The 21,220-nt window shown below is 46.6% G+C and overlaps 8 protein-coding genes across 8 annotated transcripts; 7 read left to right on the top strand and 1 right to left on the bottom strand.

The window, feature by feature from the left end:
* Positions 1–360: 360 nt before the first annotated feature.
* On the top strand, positions 361–2,158 carry PHATRDRAFT_47324 (predicted protein; the record flags this gene model as incomplete). Its single annotated transcript, XM_002181660.1, has 2 exons — positions 361–540; positions 766–2,158. 2 exons carry the CDS (start codon positions 361–363, stop codon positions 2,143–2,145), a joined length of 1,560 nt encoding a protein of 519 aa, XP_002181696.1. The 3' UTR covers positions 2,146–2,158.
* A 609-nt stretch (positions 2,159–2,767) lies between these two features.
* PHATRDRAFT_47323 (predicted protein) lies at positions 2,768–5,340 on the top strand (the record flags this gene model as incomplete). The annotated part of the gene is made up of 2 exons (XM_002181659.1): positions 2,768–3,179; positions 3,326–5,340. Exons 1-2 carry the CDS (start codon positions 3,026–3,028, stop codon positions 5,338–5,340), a joined length of 2,169 nt encoding a protein of 722 aa, XP_002181695.1. The 5' UTR covers positions 2,768–3,025.
* A 440-nt stretch (positions 5,341–5,780) lies between these two features.
* PHATRDRAFT_47322 (predicted protein) lies at positions 5,781–6,912 on the top strand. The gene has a single exon (XM_002181658.1). It carries the CDS (start codon positions 5,796–5,798, stop codon positions 6,897–6,899), a length of 1,104 nt encoding a protein of 367 aa, XP_002181694.1. The 5' UTR covers positions 5,781–5,795; the 3' UTR covers positions 6,900–6,912.
* A 428-nt stretch (positions 6,913–7,340) lies between these two features.
* Positions 7,341–7,499, bottom strand: PHATRDRAFT_8461 (predicted protein; the record flags this gene model as incomplete). The annotated part of the gene is made up of 1 exon (XM_002181487.1): positions 7,341–7,499. A coding segment is annotated over one exon (159 nt), but the record flags the coding sequence as incomplete, so codon positions are not given.
* Positions 7,500–13,279: 5,780 nt separating this feature from the next.
* Positions 13,280–15,256, top strand: PHATRDRAFT_37497 (predicted protein; the record flags this gene model as incomplete). Its single annotated transcript, XM_002181657.1, has 3 exons — positions 13,280–13,314; positions 13,715–14,603; positions 14,792–15,256. 3 exons carry the CDS (start codon positions 13,280–13,282, stop codon positions 15,254–15,256), a joined length of 1,389 nt encoding a protein of 462 aa, XP_002181693.1.
* Positions 15,257–17,332: 2,076 nt separating this feature from the next.
* PHATRDRAFT_3295 (predicted protein) lies at positions 17,333–17,800 on the top strand (the record flags this gene model as incomplete). The annotated part of the gene is made up of 1 exon (XM_002181656.1): positions 17,333–17,800. A coding segment is annotated over one exon (468 nt), but the record flags the coding sequence as incomplete, so codon positions are not given.
* Positions 17,801–18,762: 962 nt separating this feature from the next.
* Positions 18,763–19,903, top strand: PHATRDRAFT_28652 (predicted protein). Its single transcript, XM_002181655.1, has 2 exons — positions 18,763–18,859; positions 18,941–19,903. Exons 1-2 carry the CDS (start codon positions 18,781–18,783, stop codon positions 19,804–19,806), a joined length of 945 nt encoding a protein of 314 aa, XP_002181691.1. The 5' UTR covers positions 18,763–18,780; the 3' UTR covers positions 19,807–19,903.
* A 416-nt stretch (positions 19,904–20,319) lies between these two features.
* Positions 20,320–21,012, top strand: PHATRDRAFT_13855 (predicted protein; the record flags this gene model as incomplete). The annotated part of the gene is made up of 2 exons (XM_002181654.1): positions 20,320–20,452; positions 20,495–21,012. Coding segments are annotated over 2 exons (651 nt in total), but the record flags the coding sequence as incomplete, so codon positions are not given.
* Positions 21,013–21,220: the final 208 nt, after the last annotated feature.

Raw genomic sequence — 21,220 nt, 5'->3', positions numbered from 1 at the left:
TCCCTTGCATTCAACACTTGATGCTATGAGGACGAGATCTTTTATATAGAAATGAAGCATGCGTCAGAAAAATATTTGACATGAAATTTTCCTTTATACAAGTACTACTACGACAGCAATGGAAGCGTTTACAGTTAGCAAAATCTTCTATACCTAGCTAGAAATTCTGTCGAAACACATATCACAATGATAGTCAATGAATTTCCCCCGTTTGAAGGATTCCGACCGATTGATGATCTTATGGTTTTTACTCATCACTGCCTTCACTCTTTCCATTTGGTTCACAGGTCCCACGATAAAATAAAAAACAACACCATCAGCATGCCCTGCCTCGAGCACGTAATCAGATATGGCAAACCAATGTGCTCCTTCAGGTTTGCAATGCTCGTTCTGCCGCTCTTCCTTGTTGGCTTGAATATGTGGGAGGTCGTGAGGGACGAAGGTTTTGTGGAGCGCGACTCCTCCTTGATGCATTATTCGGACAGCTCACGGATCCTTGACTACGCAGACCCGTATATCTCAGATGATTCCAGCAAAATTGTAAGTTTGGTTGCATTCGGAAAATCGTAAGCTTGAAAGACAACCAGGTTTACAGCTAGGACTTCAAGATGTGTCCTTGATCACTCAGAGCGGAAGTGGAAACACGCCAAACTCACCAACTCATCCTCTTATAAGATTGAGAATGCCCATTTGTGGGTTCAAAATAATTCAAGGATATGGGTTCCAGCCACTGAAATCGGATTGACTGTGAAACTCACATCCGAGGCATCGGACCCGGGAAAGCGTTTGCTCCGCTTTCCAACAATAGACCAACGAGTTCAATTTTATATGTCCTCTTGGTACGAGCCACCCTGCGATGAGACTGAGCTGTTACATGTTGTCAAGTATGCTGCGTGTAACGAAAAAAGTACAACAATGACGAAGAATGCCAAAGAGGACAACATATTCAAGAATGAGAGTAGTCAGCCAAATTGCTTTCCTTCCTTTGTACTCCAGCGTCAAAACGGACCGGAGGTCGACTCGCTCTCGGTGGTTTTGAAAGCATCTGCAAAGGCTACTCACGACCTTATTTTTGCGTTGGACAAAGATTCGCTCGATTCGTGCCAACTCAACCCCCAAGCCGATCAGTTACAAGTTGTCCATAGTCGCTATTGTCCAGAGCTTCGTGATAAACTGCTAATGGTGTACCAGAATCAGACCAACAAGACGGACAACTTGACCAGTTTTGAGCCCGCAATTGCGTTTGTTCAAATCGGTGATTCGCGGAGTTCGAGATCTTTGAATGACGTCGGACAGCCGAGAAGACAGTTTCCAAAGCCTGCCGTACCTCACTTTACCAAAATACGACCTGTTTGGGATGATGCAAGTACAAGCGATTTTCTTATGAAGGCATCGTCTACGGCTTGCGCCACTTTGCCAACCCGACGGACAAATAGAGGAAACCTGGAATCGATCATTTGGAAAATGGGAGCGTGGCGCCATTACAAAGAAATAGAGCTACTTCCAACTTTGGACGTCCCTTGGGAAAACAAACGGAACACCGCCGTTTTTCGTGGAGTAACCAGCGGATACTTCAATACAAGCATATCACCTCACGAGCGATGCTTCCAAAATCTACGCTGTCGGCTTGTCTTAGACCACCACAATTCGACCAAAGTGGACGCCAGGTTCAGCAGGGTTTTGCCTGATACCGTACCGACGGAAATTGAAAACTTTTCTATCGTTAGCAGGAATCTTGCGCGGGACGAACTTTTAAAGTACAAAATGTTAGTCTTCATAGAAGGAAATGACGTTGCCTCAGGATTGAAATGGGGACTGTACTCCAACTCGGTGGTCATGATTCCCAAGCCCACTGTATCGTCGTGGGCCATGGAAGAGCTTCTAGAGCCATACGTGCACTACATTCCGTTAAAGGACGATCTCTCTGACATGGATACGCAGATTGAGTGGATTCTCTCACACGATCGTGAGGCCCAGAAGATTGCGTCAAGGGGTCAGCTTTGGATTCGTGACCTCCTCTTTGACGATCAGTCCGACAGCGACAATCGTGCAATCAATGGAGAAATGTTGCGTCGGTATGAAGCTCACTTTCGTCCAGGAATGGTAGTGAAGCGAGGCCCCCTCTTTCAGCAAGAATTCTCATAGAAGTAGGTAGTAATTCTCATTGTGGGGCGTGTTTGAAGAAAAGAATTGCCATGAAATCACGTAAAACCCTACTCATTTTCAATGCGAGGTGTGTGGCGTTCTTCAAAGTCGTATGTACCATCTACAAAGTAAATCGATTCGTAGAATGACAAAAAAATTGCTTGATTCATTGTCGATTCCAATCTGGTTCGGAGTTCCGCACCGGTACCCGTAGTTTTTATTCCCACTATTGTTAATGGCTTGTGTGTTAATTGTCAAGTTCCAACCGAAGCAAACGGGTATTTTGGCGTGGTGGCGGTACTGGAACGATTGCATCTGGCCAATGAAACCTGGTTACCCTAATTTTTCCTTCGGCGAGACGCAGTATTCGTCTCGGGAAGCTACACGACTGGTCGTGGCCACGTAAGGTCCGCGAATACTCCCCTCCACGTTTTGAACATTAGTTTGATCTTTTCAAATGCAGAAATACTCTCTATATTACAGCGCTGGATAGTCCCATAAGTTTGTATGTGTACACATCCCGTTCGCGGAAAATAGGGACGCCGGCGAGGAAAAAGAGCCTCGCAAAACCACTCTGGATCGACTCGGCCTCACCCGACTTTTCCCTTGCCGAAAGAGTGTACCACCCGGGAGCGGAAGGCAGTTGAGACTCCACCCTATCGTTCTTCCGTGGAAACTCGAGTGCTGCTGTCTCTGTATTCCCCCTTCCCTTGTCCGTTCTTGCGAGTGACCGACGGTGTCTATTGATTGTGAATCGTTCTACCCAAGCAACGGCGATAACGTTTGCGCTGTGGGTACGGGTCGGTGTTGGCTCGGTAGATACAACACGTAACCACCAGAGCGCACAACTCCTGTCCTTCGTGTGCAGTAGTTGATTGCCATGGATCTCTCCGTCTTGGCTGCTGTGGGATCTTTTGTTGTATCCGAGCGAGTACTGAAGCCGAAAGCAACCGTTTTGGTTATTTTGGGTGCCATTTTGGCCTACGACTTGACGACCAAAACACACGATGTCTCCAGCTTGCGCGTGTACCGCGGTACGTACAATCGTTTCAATAGATTTCCCCTCGTAGCATAGTACGACACTCTGGTACTTTTGTTGCGCAGACACTCGGATTGCAGCAGAATCTACTTGACTCACACATAATGTTGGTCTGATTCAATATGTTTGCGTGCTGTCCAGGACCCGCCTTGTTTGCGTTTACGCTCATGATGTGTGCGTATTCCTTACGCACTTGGCGGCGCAACGGCATTGCCTGTGACGAACTTCTTTTTCTGCCGGGAACTGCACACGGACAACGGCACGGCTTGGACGATGCCAACAACGTTTCGATGGGCCACGACTCGGCTCCTCTACGGACCGTGGAGGCTATCTCGCACTCGCCCGACGAGGGAGACGTGGCGGCGGGGTGGACTATACCGGCGCTAGAACTGACGCGTACGAACGCTGCGACCGCAAATAGCGCTGGAGTCGTACAGAGGAATAGCCAAAGCCCCGTACGGTCAAGGACCTTGAGCCACGAATCGTCCATATCATCTATACAAGAATTCGTCAACAGCTGGGATGAAGACGACACGGAGCATTTGGACGAAGACAATCGAATAAGCACATCTACCGGAGCTGAATCTGAATTCTTTCTATCCGAAGAGGCTAATTCAGGCAGCACAACACCTAGCGGGAACGCGCCACAGACCGGCATACACCAACGCGGTAGTCGCTTGACCCGCGGAGTGGAACGCTTCCGAGAAAACCATCCGCAATTTACTCGTTTGGGCTCCTTTTTCTTTTTTCGATCATCGGCTACGTCCACCCAGTCGGCCGAGTACGCACCGTCCGGTCCATCGGTAGTGGGTGCAGCGTTGGATTTGAGCATGCCTATTTTGTTCAACTTTCATCTCTACATTGAGGCCTACAATCACATGGACCAGTATGGATCAGACTTTCCTGCCAAAATCCTACCCCTCATTTTCTTGTCGGTGTTAGTGGTCCGTTCGATGTTTCCACCGGGACGACGGATGCGATTTTGGTCCACCATGAAATTTACCGCGACGGCACCCTTTCACCGATCACGCTTTCGCGACTGCTTTATTGGGGACGTTGTTACTTCGTTGGTGCGACCGTGTCAGGATGTTTTGTTTGCCTTGTCATACTACGTGACAGTTATTTGGGGTACGCTCTCGCAAACGTACGGGTTGTCTGAAAGTGGAAGTTACTTGGAGCGCAGTTGGATTTTGCATAACGTTGTGTTGCCGTCGGCGGCATTGCTACCGCTGTGGTGGAAGTTTCTGCAAACCCTTCGGCAGTCGTACGATACGGGGAAACGGTGGCCCTATCTCGGCAATGCCTTCAAATACTTGTCTGCTTCGGTAGTTATTTTGTACGGTATGACGCATCGGGAAGACCGACGATCAATATGGTGGCTCGTGTGTTTTGCTGCATCCATGTTATACCAAATTTGGTGGGATACCATCATGGACTGGGATCTATTTGTGATCGAAACGCGGTCGGATCAAGCCACGGATACTGACCAGGTTTGGTTCGCCAGTTTATCTTCCTACCGACCGAATTCGTATGTCTTGCCTTTCCTGGAGAGTTGCACTCGCCCGATTCGGAAAACGTTCGTCGCGATCGTGACCTTTATCCCGAGCTACAAACAAATCAAACTACGACCACAACGGTTGTACAAAAGCGAAGCGTTTTACTACAAGGTTTTTGTATACAATACACTCTTTCGATTTACGTGGATGCTGTGCTATATTCCTGCTTACCATTTGTCGGCATCGGGGGAGGAGCAAGTGACGACTTTTTCGTCGGATACCAAGACCTACGTAGGGGTGTTACTACCTCTGGCTGAAATTTTGCGTCGCGCACTTTGGGGATTCTTGTTTTTGGAAAATGAGACGATCAAATTGCAGAATGGCAACGCGAGCTACTCACGGATTGAAAGTGTCGATGAGCCGGATGAAGAAAATGCTGACCAGTCGGAAATGTCGAGCATGTCGGATGGCAGTAGTAAGGTGCGGCTGCCGTCGTGGTTGGGCTCTCCACAGCTGCAAGACGAATCATCTTTTCGTTTGCGGGATCGTTTTCGGAGATTTTTGGAATGTAACGAAAGAATGCGCCAACGTCTCTTCATACTGGAGCTTTTCTTGTGGGCCGTCGCTTTTGTGGGCTTGGGACTGTGGGCCACAAACTAGTTATGCTTTCGGGAACGTATTTGGTTAAGCTGCACTCTTCACAGTTCACGGATTTCTTTGGAGCACCTACGGTCGGTGCCCGACGATTTCGAGCTGCCCAAAGAGCTTTAGTATCAGCCACGCCATGTGACTGTTTTATCTCTTCATTACAGTCATTCTCATTTATACTTTTGAAACACAACAACTCAGGAGGTAGACAGCTTGTGTCTCTATTTGTCAAGTAGAACAGAGGCTTTTCCATTTGTCAAACACGACAGCGCCTACAAAGCCCACTGTGACATCCTTGTCCCACGAAAGGCCCGCAAACCTTCTACGACGACGAAGGTTGACCAATAGAGTTTGATTCTTATAATTGTAACTGTAGATCAATGAAAAGTCTGACAAATGTTGATCATTTTGTTGTTGACCTCACGTTGTCAACCAATAAATCATAGGGATTTTGGTTTCCTTAAAACATGATGCTGATGTACGCGAGATTGCTTTTGGTCATATCAATAGCACCTCTTGCTGTCGTATCATGGACTGTAAATTCATCTTCTCGTCGGCAAGCTGTACATGAAGGAGTTGCCTGGATCGGCAAGGCGACTACGGGTTTGCTCGTCGTGTCTGGTATTCCATCCCAGGCGCAAGCCGCCCGAGGAGCCGCTGAACTTGACTTCGAATATTACATTCGATCCGCCGTAAGTGGAAACAAGAGAGAAGGTAACGTGTTGCCTTCGCTGTCGCCGACTCCTCCACTGCCACGGACATTGAAAGAGCCCTTACTATCGCTGTTGCTCAACGACGATTGCTCGGCGTCGTGTGTGCCAATCGCCACGCTCGTGCAAACTATTCTTCAGTCGCGATCCAATACACAAGACTCGAATGAAATAGAAAGAAATATACAGCAACGGCTGAGGGCATATCGTGAAAAGGCTCGCAAAAGCTTTTATGCCAAAGCTCCCTGGGAGAACGCTCTAGTATCCGATCAATACTACTTTGATTTAACTTCCTACGCATTGTGGCGCACCGCGGCGGATCTGTTGCCCAACTTTGTTGACCGCGATAGATTTATTCGAGGGATTGGCCGTGATTTGCTGAATAACATGCAGGAGAAGGGTTTACTTCCCAACAAAAGTACCGCTATACGTGGTAGCGCAACGGCAACAATTCCTTCGATGCAAGCAGTTTTACAGACATTTACCAGTTCTGGATTCTGCCGAGACTACCGAATAGGTGAAGCACCAGTGTTAGACAAAAAGGGTAAAATCGCTGCCGATGCTCCTCCGGTTATTTTATTTGACGACTTGGATGATGACGCCCTGACTTCGGGGGCATCGATTGATTGTCTCGTCAGTGTGCTCGAACCAGCCACGTTGGGTGCCTCGTTGCAAATAACCGGGGAGCAATCACGTTTTGGTCCCGACTTTGTTGGAGCTACCTTATCGGCGGTTTGGGAACAAGCTGACTTAACAAGTTCTTGGGAAGTGTTCTTTGTCGACCCCGAATACCGACCAAACCCCAAGGACTACTTTCCTAACGAGCAGCTATTGCAATACACTATCTCGCTTAAGCAATAGAAAATCAACTAGCATAGAATACTGCTAGAGAATCGAGAGCACCAAAAAATTGACAAAAAGGGAACACTCAATAGCACCGTGAGGCAAACTACTTCATTGACTCGTGACACCCGCTGAGCGTCGGCGGATAACCGATGACGGCTCTTGTTTAAGCTTTGCTTCTTGCTTGCATGTAGGGACGTTCTTTGCGTTTGCGATCTGTGGTGGGGAAGTAGGTGATTGCGGACGAGCACGGCTGGAGTCCCGGCCTTCGTACACTCCACGGTCGCTGACATGCGAGGCGTGTTGCTGCAGATGCTTCCGGTAGAATAAGGCTGCCTTTGTCTTGTAGCGTTTGTTAGCCATTCTCGAGGAATTTCCTAGATCGTGACGCTCAAAGAAGGCCCATAATTGCCCGTTGCCGCCTTCCAGCATGGCGACAATCTGGGCTTGACTCCAGGCGTCCATATCTACCGAACGGACGAAGGACGTTTGTACGCCATAGGAGCGGTGTCGTCCACTGCAAATTAAGCAAATCAGAGATCCGTAGGATAGACTAGCCCAGTCCGGATTCGGCGCGCCGCAATCAATGCAGGTTGTGTTCCCTGGTAGTGAACGCAAGAGAGCTCGGCAGGCACGAGGGAAGCCCACAACGTGCTGTCCGTGCCTGCGTTCTTCCTGCGAATTACCACGCAATGCTTCCAGTTCGGCCGCAGCTTGTTCTAGTGTTTGGCAAGAAAGGGGTGATTGTTCCGCCATGATAACTTTATACAATACTAGCCTGGTCCAAAGGGACGGTATTGACGCAAGTGAGCGCTCTATCGGAAACTGCCTGATTGGGTGGGAACGGGAATAGTCCGGAATTTGTTGCGGACGTGAAGTTTCGTTCGTCGGTACATTGCTGCCCTGCTCGAACTTCGGGGTGTTACCTACTCCCAATCGCTTTCTGGACTTTTTTGATATATATTTAATATGATATGAAGTATGACTCTATTTATGGAAAATTAGGACGACATAAAACGAATGACCCCAACACGCGGGACTGGCTAACCGGCCTGCTTCAAATGTACGACTCCGTCCATCAAACCGGTCTGTTGCGATCGTGTTTGCTTTTGTTTACACTCCAACCCTATGTGAAGGTCTTTGCTCTTTGAGCGACATCTAGCTAGTGTCTGGGCTACTGTTTGTTAACGAGAGTGGTACGACGGCAGACGAGCCCGCATGAGAACGTACAAGTAGGGCTCCAATATCCATAAGTCCAGAGCTGAAACTATGCCAGTGACTAACTGAGAAGACTCTCACGACCACAGTCACCAACAAAGTATAAGCGGAACTTACCCAAACGGAAATCAAGCACCCCAGTGAAAAGTTATATGACCAAATATGTAACAAGCGTAATGGATGCTACAATTGAATGACTGGCATACAAAAGACCAGCATCTCAATACAGGAAGTAGATAGAAACGTAATGTGAAGCAACTCACAACTTAGAACAAGGTGACAAACAGAACGGTTACATCTAGGTTAGGCAGTAGATACGGATAATCTACTGGGAACAAACAAGTATTTCAACACATTTATAAACGGTTCTTGAGATAGGCAGCAATCATGATCACCAACGCGACGTCCTTGACAAGCGTGAAGTCAATTCCCTTCGACAGAAATGAAGATGAGTATTGTGAGTGGACAAGCAAGGCTCTCGCTTTTGGGCGGGAGAAAGGATTTGATAAAGCTCTTACAGAGAGCCGCATGGTCAAAGAAACGCCAGGGACAGAAGAAGCAAAGAAGATCAAAAAGGAAAACAACACAGCCTACAACTTCCTTATCCAATCTGTGATGGGGACAGCCTTCCTGTATGTCAAGAACGCGAATGGTCATGCGCTTAATGCATTTTGACCAATACTCAGAAGGATCCCAATGAATGGTTTAACAATATTGAATACCTGAACGCTTGAGTCGAGAAGATCTCCAAGCAGAGCAAAAAGTCTGAAATTCAGTTGAAGGCTCATGTCATTGCAAACTTACCAAGCAAGTACTTGGAGGTTGTAACGGCATACAAGAATCTTGGAAGTGGGGATGCGACATTCAAGAAACTTAAGAAGTCAATTCGTGAGTTGTGGGTTCGAAAGTTTAAGCCGTTGGTAAAGCAAGAAAGATGCCGGAGGGCTAGCTCTTGCAGCGGACGGAAAGAACAACAAGGGAGGATCTTACAAGAAATTCAAGGGAGTCTGCTATAATTGCGGCAAGTATGGCCACAAGGGATCAGATTGCAAGTCCCCAAAGAAAGACGGAACCAATACACGAAAATGTTACAACTGTAACAAGAAGGGTCACATTTCAAAGGACTGCCCAGACAAGAAGAAGAACAAAGACAAGAAGGGCAACAAAGGAATCGGAGTGTTTGTTGGAATGACATTCTGCATGAGTGCAGAGACCAAACAAAACAACTGGCTCATGGATATGGGAGCTAACATTCACATTACAAACAATCGAAACAATCTAACGGAAGTGAAGACGTGTGACGAAACAGTCAAGGTCGGAAACGGCAGTGTTCTCCTAGCTAGAGAACACGGAAAAGTTATGTTACGACAGAAAACATCAGGGAAAACAATAGGACTTGAACAAGTGTTGTATGTTCCCAACTTTGCAAAGAAGATTGTGAGTCTAACTTTGCTCAATGACAAAGGGAATGATGTCAAACTTACGGAAAATGGCATGGAAATCTCGAAAGGAGACAACAAAATGATTATTCTAAAGAAATCAGGATTATATTATCTAGAAGTGATGAGCACTATTGGAGGGGACAATGAGAATCAAGAAAATCTAGAAGAAACAGGAAAAGAATGCATATTTATCAATACTGCCGGACTCTATCATCCTACTCTGCAGGGAAGCAAATACTGGGTGAAAATAGTCTGTGACGCGACGGGTTGCTCCTTTGACTACTTTATTGGGAAGAAAAGTGAGGTTCTTGGTATCTTTAAGGGTTTTATTTCCAAGGTCAAAGCCAGAGGCCATGAGGTTAAGTTTGTATGCTGCGACAATGCTGGTGAACACCAGTCAACGTTTAAGTTGGTGTGACGCCGCCAGGGTAACAAAAGAGTTCACTGCCCCGCATTCTCCTCAGATGAATGGACCGGTCAAATGCCAATTTGCCACCAATGGAGGGAAAGCCCTTGCAAGTATGATCCAGGCTTGCCTCACGGATGTCGCTCAGCAGCTACTTTGGGCGGAAGCCTGCTCGGCAGCTTCGGAAAACACAAATATCATGTGCAATACAAAAAACAAACAGAAAAGCCCTCTCAAATTGTGGACAGGAGAAAAGCCGAAAATTTATGCTCACCTTATTGAATGGGGACGCGTTGGTTACGTTGCGGACCGTCAGAAGATCATGAAACAATTCCAGCCAAAGGCGGCTCCGTGCATCTTTGTTGGATATGCACAAGACCATTCTGGAGACGTTTATCAGATGTACAACCCATTCACGCAGAAAATAATTCTCTCTCGTGACATTACATGGGATGACTGGAAATGTCCAGATCCTAAGGATGGTATGGCAGAGTTTGGCTCCATTAGAAAACCCGGCATAGATGCCTGCCTTACAATGCCTAACAACAACAATGAACTCAACAACACTAACGAAACTCCGAATGACATTAATCATGCTCCTGACGAGGTTGCTGAAATACCTGCTCCTGACGCAGGGAGGATGGAAAGTGATGCTAGTGATGCTCCAGAAGCAGTTGCCATCAAAAGACCAAAAACAACGCGTCTTGAGCGAGAGCTGAAACGCCTTGAGTCACCATTTCTTAATCCAATGAGTGGAATGGAGTCAGTGACTGTTGTCAACAACACTGGAAACACAGACGGTACGGAAACAACAAAAGAAAAAGAAATCTACTTTGTTTTTAGTGCTGAGCTCTCATTGGATCCGTGGGAACCAAAGACACTGAAACAAGCAATCAACGGAAATGACAAGAGCAAGTGGATACCATCGGTTAAGAGCAAATTTATGAATTTCATAAGCAGGGGAGTGTGGAAGAAAGTCAAACGCGAAAAAGTGAAAGCTCTTGGACGAAAACCGTTGGGCACAAAGTGGGTATTTAAAATCAAAGTTGAACAGGATGGTAGCAAGCAATACAAGTCAAGATGCGTTACGCTGGGATATCTACAGATCCCAGGCGTGGATTTTAGCGAAACCTTCTCACCTGTTGCTAGCGATTTTACAATTCAAATTGCTCTCGGAGTCTTTCTCTACAAGGAGAAACCAAAATCTTGGGTTTTGGAAATGATGGACATTGAAGCAGCTTTCCTAGAAGCTGACCAGGATCAACCAGTCTACATTGAATGGCCGGAAGGAATGATAGAACTTGGATTCATCTTGAAAGACGACGCGGAAGAATATTGCTGTAAACTTAACAAAGCAATGTATGGGAACGTTGACGCTCCGCTACAGTGGATGAAGACTTTTGCGAATTTCCTAACGAGTGATGTAATGGACATGAAACAGAGTTCGGCTGATCCGTGCATGTTCTACAAGAAAGACGGAAAAAATGATCTAGTTTTACTTGTGGTTGTCTTTGTGGATGATGTTTTACTTGGCGGAACGGAAAAAATGGTCAAGTGGTTCAAAACGAAAATTTCGTCGAGATTCAATTTTACTGATCTCGGAAAGTTGCGAAAACATTTGGGTGTGTGGTATGAGTGGGGAAGAGACGAAAACGGAGATACTTTTTTCAAGGCAACAATGGATTTGCTTATTGACGAAACAATTGAAGCATTCAGAAACGTGACTGGACATTATGCATCAGCGGTTTCTACGCCTGCTTATCCAGGGAAAGTGCTTCAGAAACACGAAGGGGAAAAACCAGTTATGTTGGACAAATTTCGGAGTCTCACGGGGAAAATCATGTATGTGGCACAAAAAATTATGCCCGTGATTGCTAATGCGGCTCGCAAACTTGCTCAACACATGTTGCATCCAGGTGAAGAACACTGGAAAGCCCTTGAACATTTGGTTGGATACTTAGGCACCACAAAAGGAAAAGGACTTATTTATCAAAGACCAAAGGAGTTGCAATCGGTGAGCTGGGCGGATTTGAACTACGCGACGAAGTGTTTCGGGTATCATTAACATGCTTGGAGGAGGAACCATCACTGATTGGACATCAAAAACTCAAGCTACGGTCACATTATCAAGCACGGAAGCAGAATATCTTAGTCTCTCGCAGTGTGCGCAAGAACTACGTTTTACGCAAATGCTCCTCAATGAGATTGATACTTCAGTAACTCCAGGTATTATACACAACAACAACATGGGTGCAATTTTCCTGGTCAAGAACTCTCAAGTTGGATTCCGAACCAAACACATTGACATGCGGCACCATTTTATTCGAGAACTATTGAAGGCAGGATTACTTTGGGTAATTTTCACTCCATCAGCAGAGAACCCTTCAGACTGCGGGACCAAAAATTTGACGGAAGCATTGTTTTTAAAATTTGAAGCTGCAATTCAAGAAGGATGACTTCTGGACTTCTGGAGGGAGGATGTTAATGAGAGTGGTACGACGGCAGACGAGCCCGCATGAGAACATACAAGTAGGGCTCCAATATCCATAAGTCCAGAGCTGAAACTATGCCAGTGACTAACTGAGAAGACTCCCACGACCACAGTCACCAACAAAGTATAAGCGGAACTTACCCAAACGATTATCAAACAACCCAGTGAAAGGTTATAAGACCGAATATATAACAAGCGCGATGGATGCTACGATTGAATGACTGGCATACAAAAGACCAGCATCTCAATACAGGAAGTAGATAGAAACATAATGTGAAGCAACTCACAACTTAAAACAAGGTAACAAACGGAACGGTTACATCTAGGTTAGGCAGTAGATACGGATAATCTACTGGGAACAAACAAGTATTTCAACAACTGTTGTCCTCTTAAGAGGACCCAGGACCCGGGATCGAAAGAGGACACTTTTCAACCCATCAGAACTAACAATTATAGTTAGATGTATATAAAACAAATAGTACCTTCGTGTTTGCCGTGCTCTCAAATGTCTTGGGGGAAAGTGGCATCCTTTAATTCAAGGGTCAGACTTCAAGTTTTGTTGTTGTCGTAATGGTTGCTCGAAAACATTTGTCGAAAATAATATGTCGTTTTGCTGGCAGTAAAATGGCCATTGCATTTGCAATAGTCCCTTCTGAGTAAAGATAACACCAAGTAGACCTCATCCAATATGTCAGAAGGAGCTGTGCGTTGTAAAATTGGGGGAAGGGTGACTGCAAAAGCTTGTCACGTTGTTTTTCTTTGTGAATGTGCTCGTAGATATTGTCAACTGGAAAGTTGGTTTTAAGTACGGCATTGCGCAATTGCGCGCATGCCTTGAGTCATGACACCCAAGGCAAGTTGGCCAAAACTAATCATGTGTGTTTGGTCGCAGATTGCAACAATGATTGTTTTGGATTGGTGACTGGACAGTTGAATGTCCAAATACATCATGTGACTGTTTTGGGTGTCGACCGTTACCATGCTTGGAAGCATGGTTACTATGGCAAACTTGCCCACGGTAGCGTGTACAATACTGTGGGATTGATGAAAATGGTCCACGGTAATGCTTAAGATCGTGGAACTGGACCACGGTGGTTTTGGCACCGTGGAACTTGATGAAATTGAATAGATTTGGCTTTAGTTTAGAGCTTATAAATCTTAACAACAATTGTGTGAAAACCATATTTGTTAGTTCGTATCTCTTTGTTAGAAGCCAGACGAGTCTTGATCACCTTGTGCTGTCTTCAGAAGCCAGGAGATACTTGACCATTGACAGATATGGTGCATTGAAGACTACCAAGGTTATTGTTGGGACTGTTGTAGAGGTCACAACCACCAGGAAGCCTCAAACCAACCGTACTTCCACCTTTGTTACTGCTGACTTTGATTTGGGGGGTGGAGCAGTGAAGCGAAGCACTCTGAACATCCGTAGCGTCAAGGCCTTTGTACCAGACTTGACCACGTCACCAAATGACGCTGATATAGCAGCTGTGGCAGCGCCCAACAATATGCTTGACAACATTGATGCGCTTCCAACCGTAACAGCGGATACTGCAACTGAGACTGATTTGTTTCATATGGAAGCAGGGTTTGATCAACATCCAATTCTCGAACAAGACACGGAGTCACTGGTGCAGCTACCAGTACTTCCAATTCTACCCAATGCTGACTTTGGTAACAAAAACTTTTCCGAGGCAGAAGCTGTCCCTGCTGCAGTAGCACATGGCACAAAGTGGTATGAAGATGATGAAGCTACTCTAAATGGTACAAATGGCAGTGTGCCAATCAAAGACTTCGGTATTTCCACGCCTGTTGGTGAAGTCTTGGGTCCAAACTCTGATATTGGCGGAAAGTACTCGAGACTGGAATACTTCCTTCTGATGTTTCCACCCAAACAGCTCACCACTATGTGTCAGCTAAGAAACAATGCTCTGGTGCAACAGAACAAGCACATCATCACTACTGGAGAGCTGCTTCGCTTTTTTGGAATAGTCATTCTGACAACAAAGTTTGAGTACACAAGCCAATTCCAGCTGTGGTCAACAACTGCACTGTCAAAATATATTCTGCTCCATGCTTTGGACGGACAGGAATGTCAAGACAGCGATTCAATGATATATGGCAATGTCTTTGCTGGAGTGAGCAGCCTCCTGAGCGGCCAGAAGGTATGAGTTTGCAGAGCTACAGATGGAAACGTGTCAATGGCTTTGTAGCCAGGTACAATGATCACCAAAGTACAGCTTTCAAGCCCTCTCACATGATTTGTGTTGACAAGTCCATCTCTCGCTGGTATGGCCAAGGGGGGAATTGGATTAATCATGGGCTGCCTATGTATGTTGCCATAGATTGAAAGCCAGAGAATGGTTGCGAGATCCAAAATGCGGCATGTAGATGTTCCGGAATTATGCTTCGGTTGAAACTGGTCAAGTCAAAGACTGCTTGGGAAGAAGGGGATGAGGGTGGTCTAAGCAACAATAATCTTTTACTTGGCACAAGGATTCTCAAAGAGCTAGTTACTCTTTGGGCATGGACAAACCAAGTTGTATGTGCTGATTCCTATTTCGCTTCTGTTGGTGCTGCATTGGAGTTGAGACAAATAGGTTTGGGATTTATTGGGGTTGTGAAGAGTGCAACAAAGCACTTTCCAATGGCTTATCTTTTGAGACTGGAGTTCAATCATCAAGGAGACCAAAAAGGACTGTTGATGAAAGACGGACTCAATGGAAGTAGCTTGATGGTGTTTGTATGGATTGATTGCAATTGTCAATACTTTATATCAAGTGTGTCCAGTCTTGATGCCGGCAGTCCATTTGTTTGATATCAATAGAGGCAGATTCAGCAATTGCCAAATGCTGACCCAGAGAGAATCAAAATTGTTGTACCACAACCAAAAGCAGCAGAATTGTACTATACTACATGCGGAATGGTAGACAGGCATAACCGTCATTGTCAGGATACCCTCACAATTGAAAGGAAAGTGGGTACATTAGATTGGTCCATGAGGGTCAACTTGTCAATTTTTGGTATGCTGGTTGTTGATACCTGGCTAGCTTACAGTCAGTGCACAGGGCGTAATGGGGGCACCGGGAAAGACAAAAAACAGAAAGACTTCTATACTTACTTGGCTGAGGAACTGGTGGATAACCAGTATGACATAGTTGGAGGCAACAGAACGTCAGTCAGAGGGGGATGTTTTTTCGACACGGAAATAAGCCCAACACTTTGCAGGACAACGGGAGAACCGAGAAGCGGTATATCTGCCCATCTATCCCCCACAAAAAAGAGGAGAAGAGATAGTAAAGGGAATTCAACCAGCATTAGGCTACAGGGAAGGTGCTTGGTGTGTTCTAGTAAGTCAACACATGTCTGCTCCCTATGCAAAGATGAGGAAAAACCTGGTAGTATAGAACCATGGATTTGCTGCACCAAAAATGGAAAGCTGTGCTATTCTGAGCATATGGCCACCTCCCATAGTGATTAAATATATATTTTATTTTACTTTCTATGCATTCGAGTAAAGTCTCGAAAACATAGTGCCATTCTTGACCACCATGGTCAAATTCTAGTTTTGCGTAGAATATTGTACTAGAGCTACACAATTATCAAATAGTTTTCGCTTTTTTCGTGTCCTCTTAAGAGGACAAGCGCCGGTCGCCCAGACACTAGTGTAACCAATCGAAATACAAGATGTACCTTCAGGAACTTCGCCGTCGCCCGACCAACAGACAATTTTGGCTCCCTCGCTTTTAAGCCCGACATTTCCTTGTTGCCACCGGTGATACTTTTTTAAATCCAAATACAACGTTAGATAGGATATGCCGCCGAACAAAAACACAGCTCGTTCTTGTATATGAATGGTGACGGCAAACTTGTTGGACGCTTATTCCGGCGCTTGACGAGAGATATGCATGGACGAGTACTTCGCTGCAGCTATCAGGATGTACTAGCTGTGCGTCGCACATACGGATTGCGGATCATTGCCGAAAACGCTTCGATGTAAAACAGTAAGGAAGTCGAAGGGGTCGGCAGATAGATAAATCATTGCTTTCTACTATAGCGAGGATCAAGACCTCGCGATCAATGGCATTAACAGTCAGAAATTCTGCTTTCACTGTCAATCGATGACGTTGAATGGCGAATATTCTTGTTTGGCTGGACAAGAACATGTACTCTAGAATAGCTCATACACATTTTGTTAATAGCCATGGTCACTACTCATACTTAGGCCGGTGTACTACTAACGGTGAAGTACAAGTCCTGTGGCCCATGTTTGGTTCTTCGAACACCTCGCTAACGAAACAAAACGACTAATCATCAACAAAAGCAAGAAAGTAATAAGCGTCCGCCGATGGTGGAATACGAGGCTTCTCGCGTTTTAGACGACTGGTCGGTTTGTAGGTGGGGTCCGTCGTCGTCTCCATCCTCGTCCAAGGATGAGGAGCGTGTCGTTGTCGAGGTCTTTCAAGGCAACGCCCGTTTAACCCGCGGAGCATTTGGGGAGATTTCACTCGCGTTTCATCCTGGGCAGCGATCTTTGGTGGCTGTCAAAACAATCGTTGGATGTATACAGCAGAAAGATCAAATTGACAAGGAGAGGATAGGGAGCAACAGGAGTGCTGCAACGTCAACAACAAATGCTGCGTCATCAGCTGCTACCATTCTTTCCCGATTGGATCCTCTCGTTTACAATGAATTATGTGCTCTGCGCTTACTGGCATCTCATACCAATATTTGCCACGTATATGCCGTATATCCTTCGAATACCGGCTCATTTGGTAACAGCCAGGACCCGTCATCGGTGGCCATTGCAATGGAGTATTGCCCGGTTGACTTGGCCTTGTCCCTCGAATGGCGTCGGCGGAAGACGTCGCCTCCGTCTTTCAATAATCCCACAATTATTCGAACGATTGCTGGTGACATATGCGCCGCCTTGGCTCACTGTCACGGGCATGGGATTGTGCACGGTGACGTCAAACCAGGCAACTTGCTCGTATCGTACAGTGGGATCGTACGCTTGTGTGATTTCGGACTGTCTCAACGGACCGGGCCCGACCACGACCAGAATAATGACACTACCTTACCTGTGCCGCCTCGTGGTCTATGTACCTTGTACTACCGCCCGCCGGAAGTGTTGTTGGGGACTACCGAAGTTCACACGTCTATGGATATGTATAGTGCTGGTACAGTGGTCGCGGAACTTTTGACTGGCAGGGTACTCTTTGCCGGGCGCAATGTGTTGGATCAAATTTGCCAAGTATGCAATGTTTTGGGGACGCCGGACGTGTCAACTTGGCCCGAAGCAATGACGCTACCTGATTACAGCAAATTGAATTTTACACCCAAAAAGAGGCAAAGGTGGGAAGATGCCTTGCCGCAAGCGGCGGAGGAGCCTGGTCTGGTGGCTTTTTTCGAACATACCGTAGCATGGAATCCAGCTTTGCGTTGGAAAGCGCAGCATTGCCTAGCGCAGACATGGCTATCTTTTTCGCCATCCGTAGACGACCCGGCGGCTCGGCAAAGGCTGGCGGAATATCTTATTCCACCCGAACTGGCCTTTCCACCGGTTCTCTTGACGCCCCCCGCCAAGCATGGCGTAGACTGGACCGTAGTGGAACAAGAGGTTTTGAAAGCTGCATCGTTACGCCGGAACGTTTTGATGTCATTGCATAGCTGGGAATCTCGTTAGTTTTTGCCAACTTCTGTCCTAATTGTAAGCTTGGTCTTGCAGACTGAGAATAGACTTCCGATTGCAATGATAGGCTTGTATACTTATGGATACACTGACGTCGTCAAAATGGTTTCCAAACCGGATACCATCGTACGAGGTTGTCACAGACAGTTTACACAGCAGGACGAAAGTGGTCACGTCGTCGACCCATCACTCTCGGAATAAAGAGGCTAGTAAGAAGAATTTGACGACACTTGCTCAAACGCTTTATGATTAAGAACTACTGCACTGTCCAAGCTGAAAGCATAGCAAATAGCAACATGTCAAGAAGAAGGTCTTCATCGCCATTATATATGTTGGTACCACTATTAGCGCTGACATCGTTTTTGGAGAGCTGGGCGTGGACGGCACTTGACTCCTCCAGAGGGCCTACTGCAAACTTAGTCTCGACATGGCGACCTTCCCATAGACCTTTCTGCACCAAGGTCTCTACAACCGTGGAGACAGATGATCACGTGGAATCTTCCGTTACTGTTCCCTACGCGGTAGCTCGTGGCGATGGTTCCACCGGCGGAGGAGGGCTACCGATGCCACTGCGGCACGCGGCCGACAAGGATGACATCGAGGAAATTCCTATCGATCCTTCATTGAAGCGACCCAAAGTTGGAGCCGAAATGCCGAAAGGGAGGCCCTCGTGGTTCAAAGTCCCGGCGCCTTCACAAGGTACGCAATCTACTTATAGCACTGCGTCGTGTAAATGTAACGCGCAACACCACCGTCCTCAGCTTTGCCTTTCTGATTTACGTTACTTTATTTCATCGCATCTAGCCAAAGACTCACGCTACGCACAAGTGAAAGACAGCTTACAAAAGCTAGACCTCCATACCGTTTGTGAAGAAGCGCAATGCCCGAACATTGGCGAATGCTGGAACGGAGGTACGGGTACGATCATGTTGCTTGGTGACACATGTACGCGTGGCTGTATGTTTTGTGCCGTCAACACGGACAGCAAGCCCCCTCCACCGGATCCATTCGAACCTTTTAAAACGGCGGAAGCCGTGGTGGCGTGGGGCGTCGACTACATCGTGCTGACGTCGGTGGACCGGGATGATATTGCCGACGGTGGAGCACAGCATTTTGCCCAAACCGTCCAGCTCTTGAAACAGAACAAACCAAATTTGTTGGTTGAATGCCTGGTTTCGGATTTTCAAGGCATGTTGGATTCAGTAGAGACACTGGCACTGTCTGGATTAGACGTGTACGCGCACAATGTGGAGACGGTGGAACGATTGCAACCCTTCGTGCGCGACGCTCGTGCTAATTATCAACAATCCCTTTCGACCCTGCAACACGCCAAAGTGGTCAAACCTGAGCTGTATACCAAAACTTCGATAATGTTGGGCTTGGGTGAAACGGAGGAGGAAGTAACGCAGACAATGACAGATTTGCGAGCCATTGGCGTGGATGTGGTGACCTTTGGCCAATATCTGCGTCCAACCGAACACCATTTGTCTGTTGTCGAGTACGTGACGCCGGAAAAGTTTGACCACTATCGCCAAGTCGGAGAAAACATGGGCTTTAAATATGTGGCTTCTGGCCCAATGGTTCGTAGCTCGTACAAGGCGGGAGAGTTTTATCTGGAACACATGATCAAGAAGGAGCGAACGGAAGCAGCAATAGATATCGGCGAAAATGCATGACATCTCTTGATACTTGTGTTGATTTAAAGCCTGATCTCTGGTCTTGTTATTAAACTCATGATAGCTTAACATATTGATAACTTTGAAAAGTCGTTGGAAGTATGGAGCGTTGTTTGTTTTGTCAGACGAAAAAATCACGGCGACGGCAATCCGACTTTTGTTCTGTCCGTCCGTCTGGTTGTTTCGTGTCTACAGTCAAACCTAAGTAAAAATCATTTCTCGCACACTCTATTCCAACGCATTATTGAACAAACTACCATGCCCTATTCCGATAAAGCATGAGTTGAGCCAAGCGCTACTCGAGAACCCCTGCCTGCATACTTCTTCATGGCCCGATTGCTGCTGGCGCTACTTTTGGTGCGGACTTTCGCCTCGGCCTTTCGTAGTACTTCAATCGTAGCACATACTCGAGGCTGTGGTTTTTGGTCGTTCACGACAAATCTAGGGACAGCTTCGTCGTTTGAGCCTTTGGAAGAAGGAATTCGACTCAACAAAGTGTTCAAAAAGACGCATTCCCGCAGAGAGGCTGACAAATTGATTGAGGCTGGCCGTGTGAGCGTGAATGACATCCCTGTAAAAAGCAAGGGGGGTTTCAAAGTCGTTCCCTTTCATGACAAGATAACTCTTGACGGTATACCCGTAACAGGTTGGGAAGGAATGAACGCCATTGTAAGCACTGGATTACCAGGAACGTCTGACGCAACGATAAATTTTGATTATGTGAAGTACTGGAAGCCTGTGGGCGTCACCTGCACGACGGATCGGAAAATAGCTGGAAATATCATTGATGCTCTCGAAGAAGCCGGCTTTGATTCATCCAAGCGTATATTTCCGGTGGGCCGGCTCGACAAAGAAACGTCCGGTTTAATACTGTTGACTAGTGATGGGCGTGTTCCGAATGCGGTTCTTCGAGGTCGGCACAAGCAACCCAAAATTTACCAAGTGTGGGTAGATCGACCAGTGCTAGCGAAAGATGTTGCTCAATTACGGGACGGGGTCATCATTACGACTGTCGCGCAACGGGACGGCAATCGTGCAGAGCCGCTCACAGCTCGAACAAAATCATGTGCAGTTCAAGTTTTGGGAAGAGAAAAATTGCAACTGACACTAGTGGAAGGTCGCAATCGACAAATTCGAAAAATGTTGGGTGCTCTCAACTACACTGTCAAGAGGCTTCACCGAGTGCAGTTCATGGAATTGACCCTGGATCCCTTACAACAACCGGGGGAGTTTTGCGCCCTTGAGCAGAATGAAGTTACCATGCTACACAATATTATTCGCGAGGCGGAGCAATCTTAAACAGGACGTGAAGCCTGTTCAACAAAAAGCGCCTCCAACTAGGGTGACAGTCAACGATGTAGGTTATCATACTTTAAGAACATCGCGAGCTGAATAAATCCTATAACGAAGCTGG

The sequence above is a fragment of the Phaeodactylum tricornutum genome, chromosome 13 (genome assembly GCF_000150955.2).
Source record: "Phaeodactylum tricornutum CCAP 1055/1 chromosome 13, whole genome shotgun sequence".
NCBI classification, from domain to species: Eukaryota; Bacillariophyta; class Bacillariophyceae; order Surirellales; family Neidiaceae; genus Phaeodactylum; species Phaeodactylum tricornutum.
Note: the sequence above shows the minus strand (reverse complement) of the source record. Positions and strands in the feature narration are given on the sequence as shown.

What these genes read in the sequence shown, in the direction of transcription:
- PHATRDRAFT_47322 (XM_002181658.1), top strand. Translation starts at nt 5,796, where the DNA reads ATGATGCTGATGTACGCGAGATTGCTTTTGGTCATATCAATAGCACCT.
- PHATRDRAFT_28652 (XM_002181655.1), top strand. Translation starts at nt 18,781, where the DNA reads ATGCCGAAAGGGAGGCCCTCGTGGTTCAAAGTCCCGGCGCCTTCACAA. An exon ending in TACTTATAGCACTGCGTCGT is followed by an intron (nt 18,860 to 18,940) that starts GTAAATGTAACG and finishes ATCTAGCCAAAG; the next exon opens with ACTCACGCTACGCACAAGTG.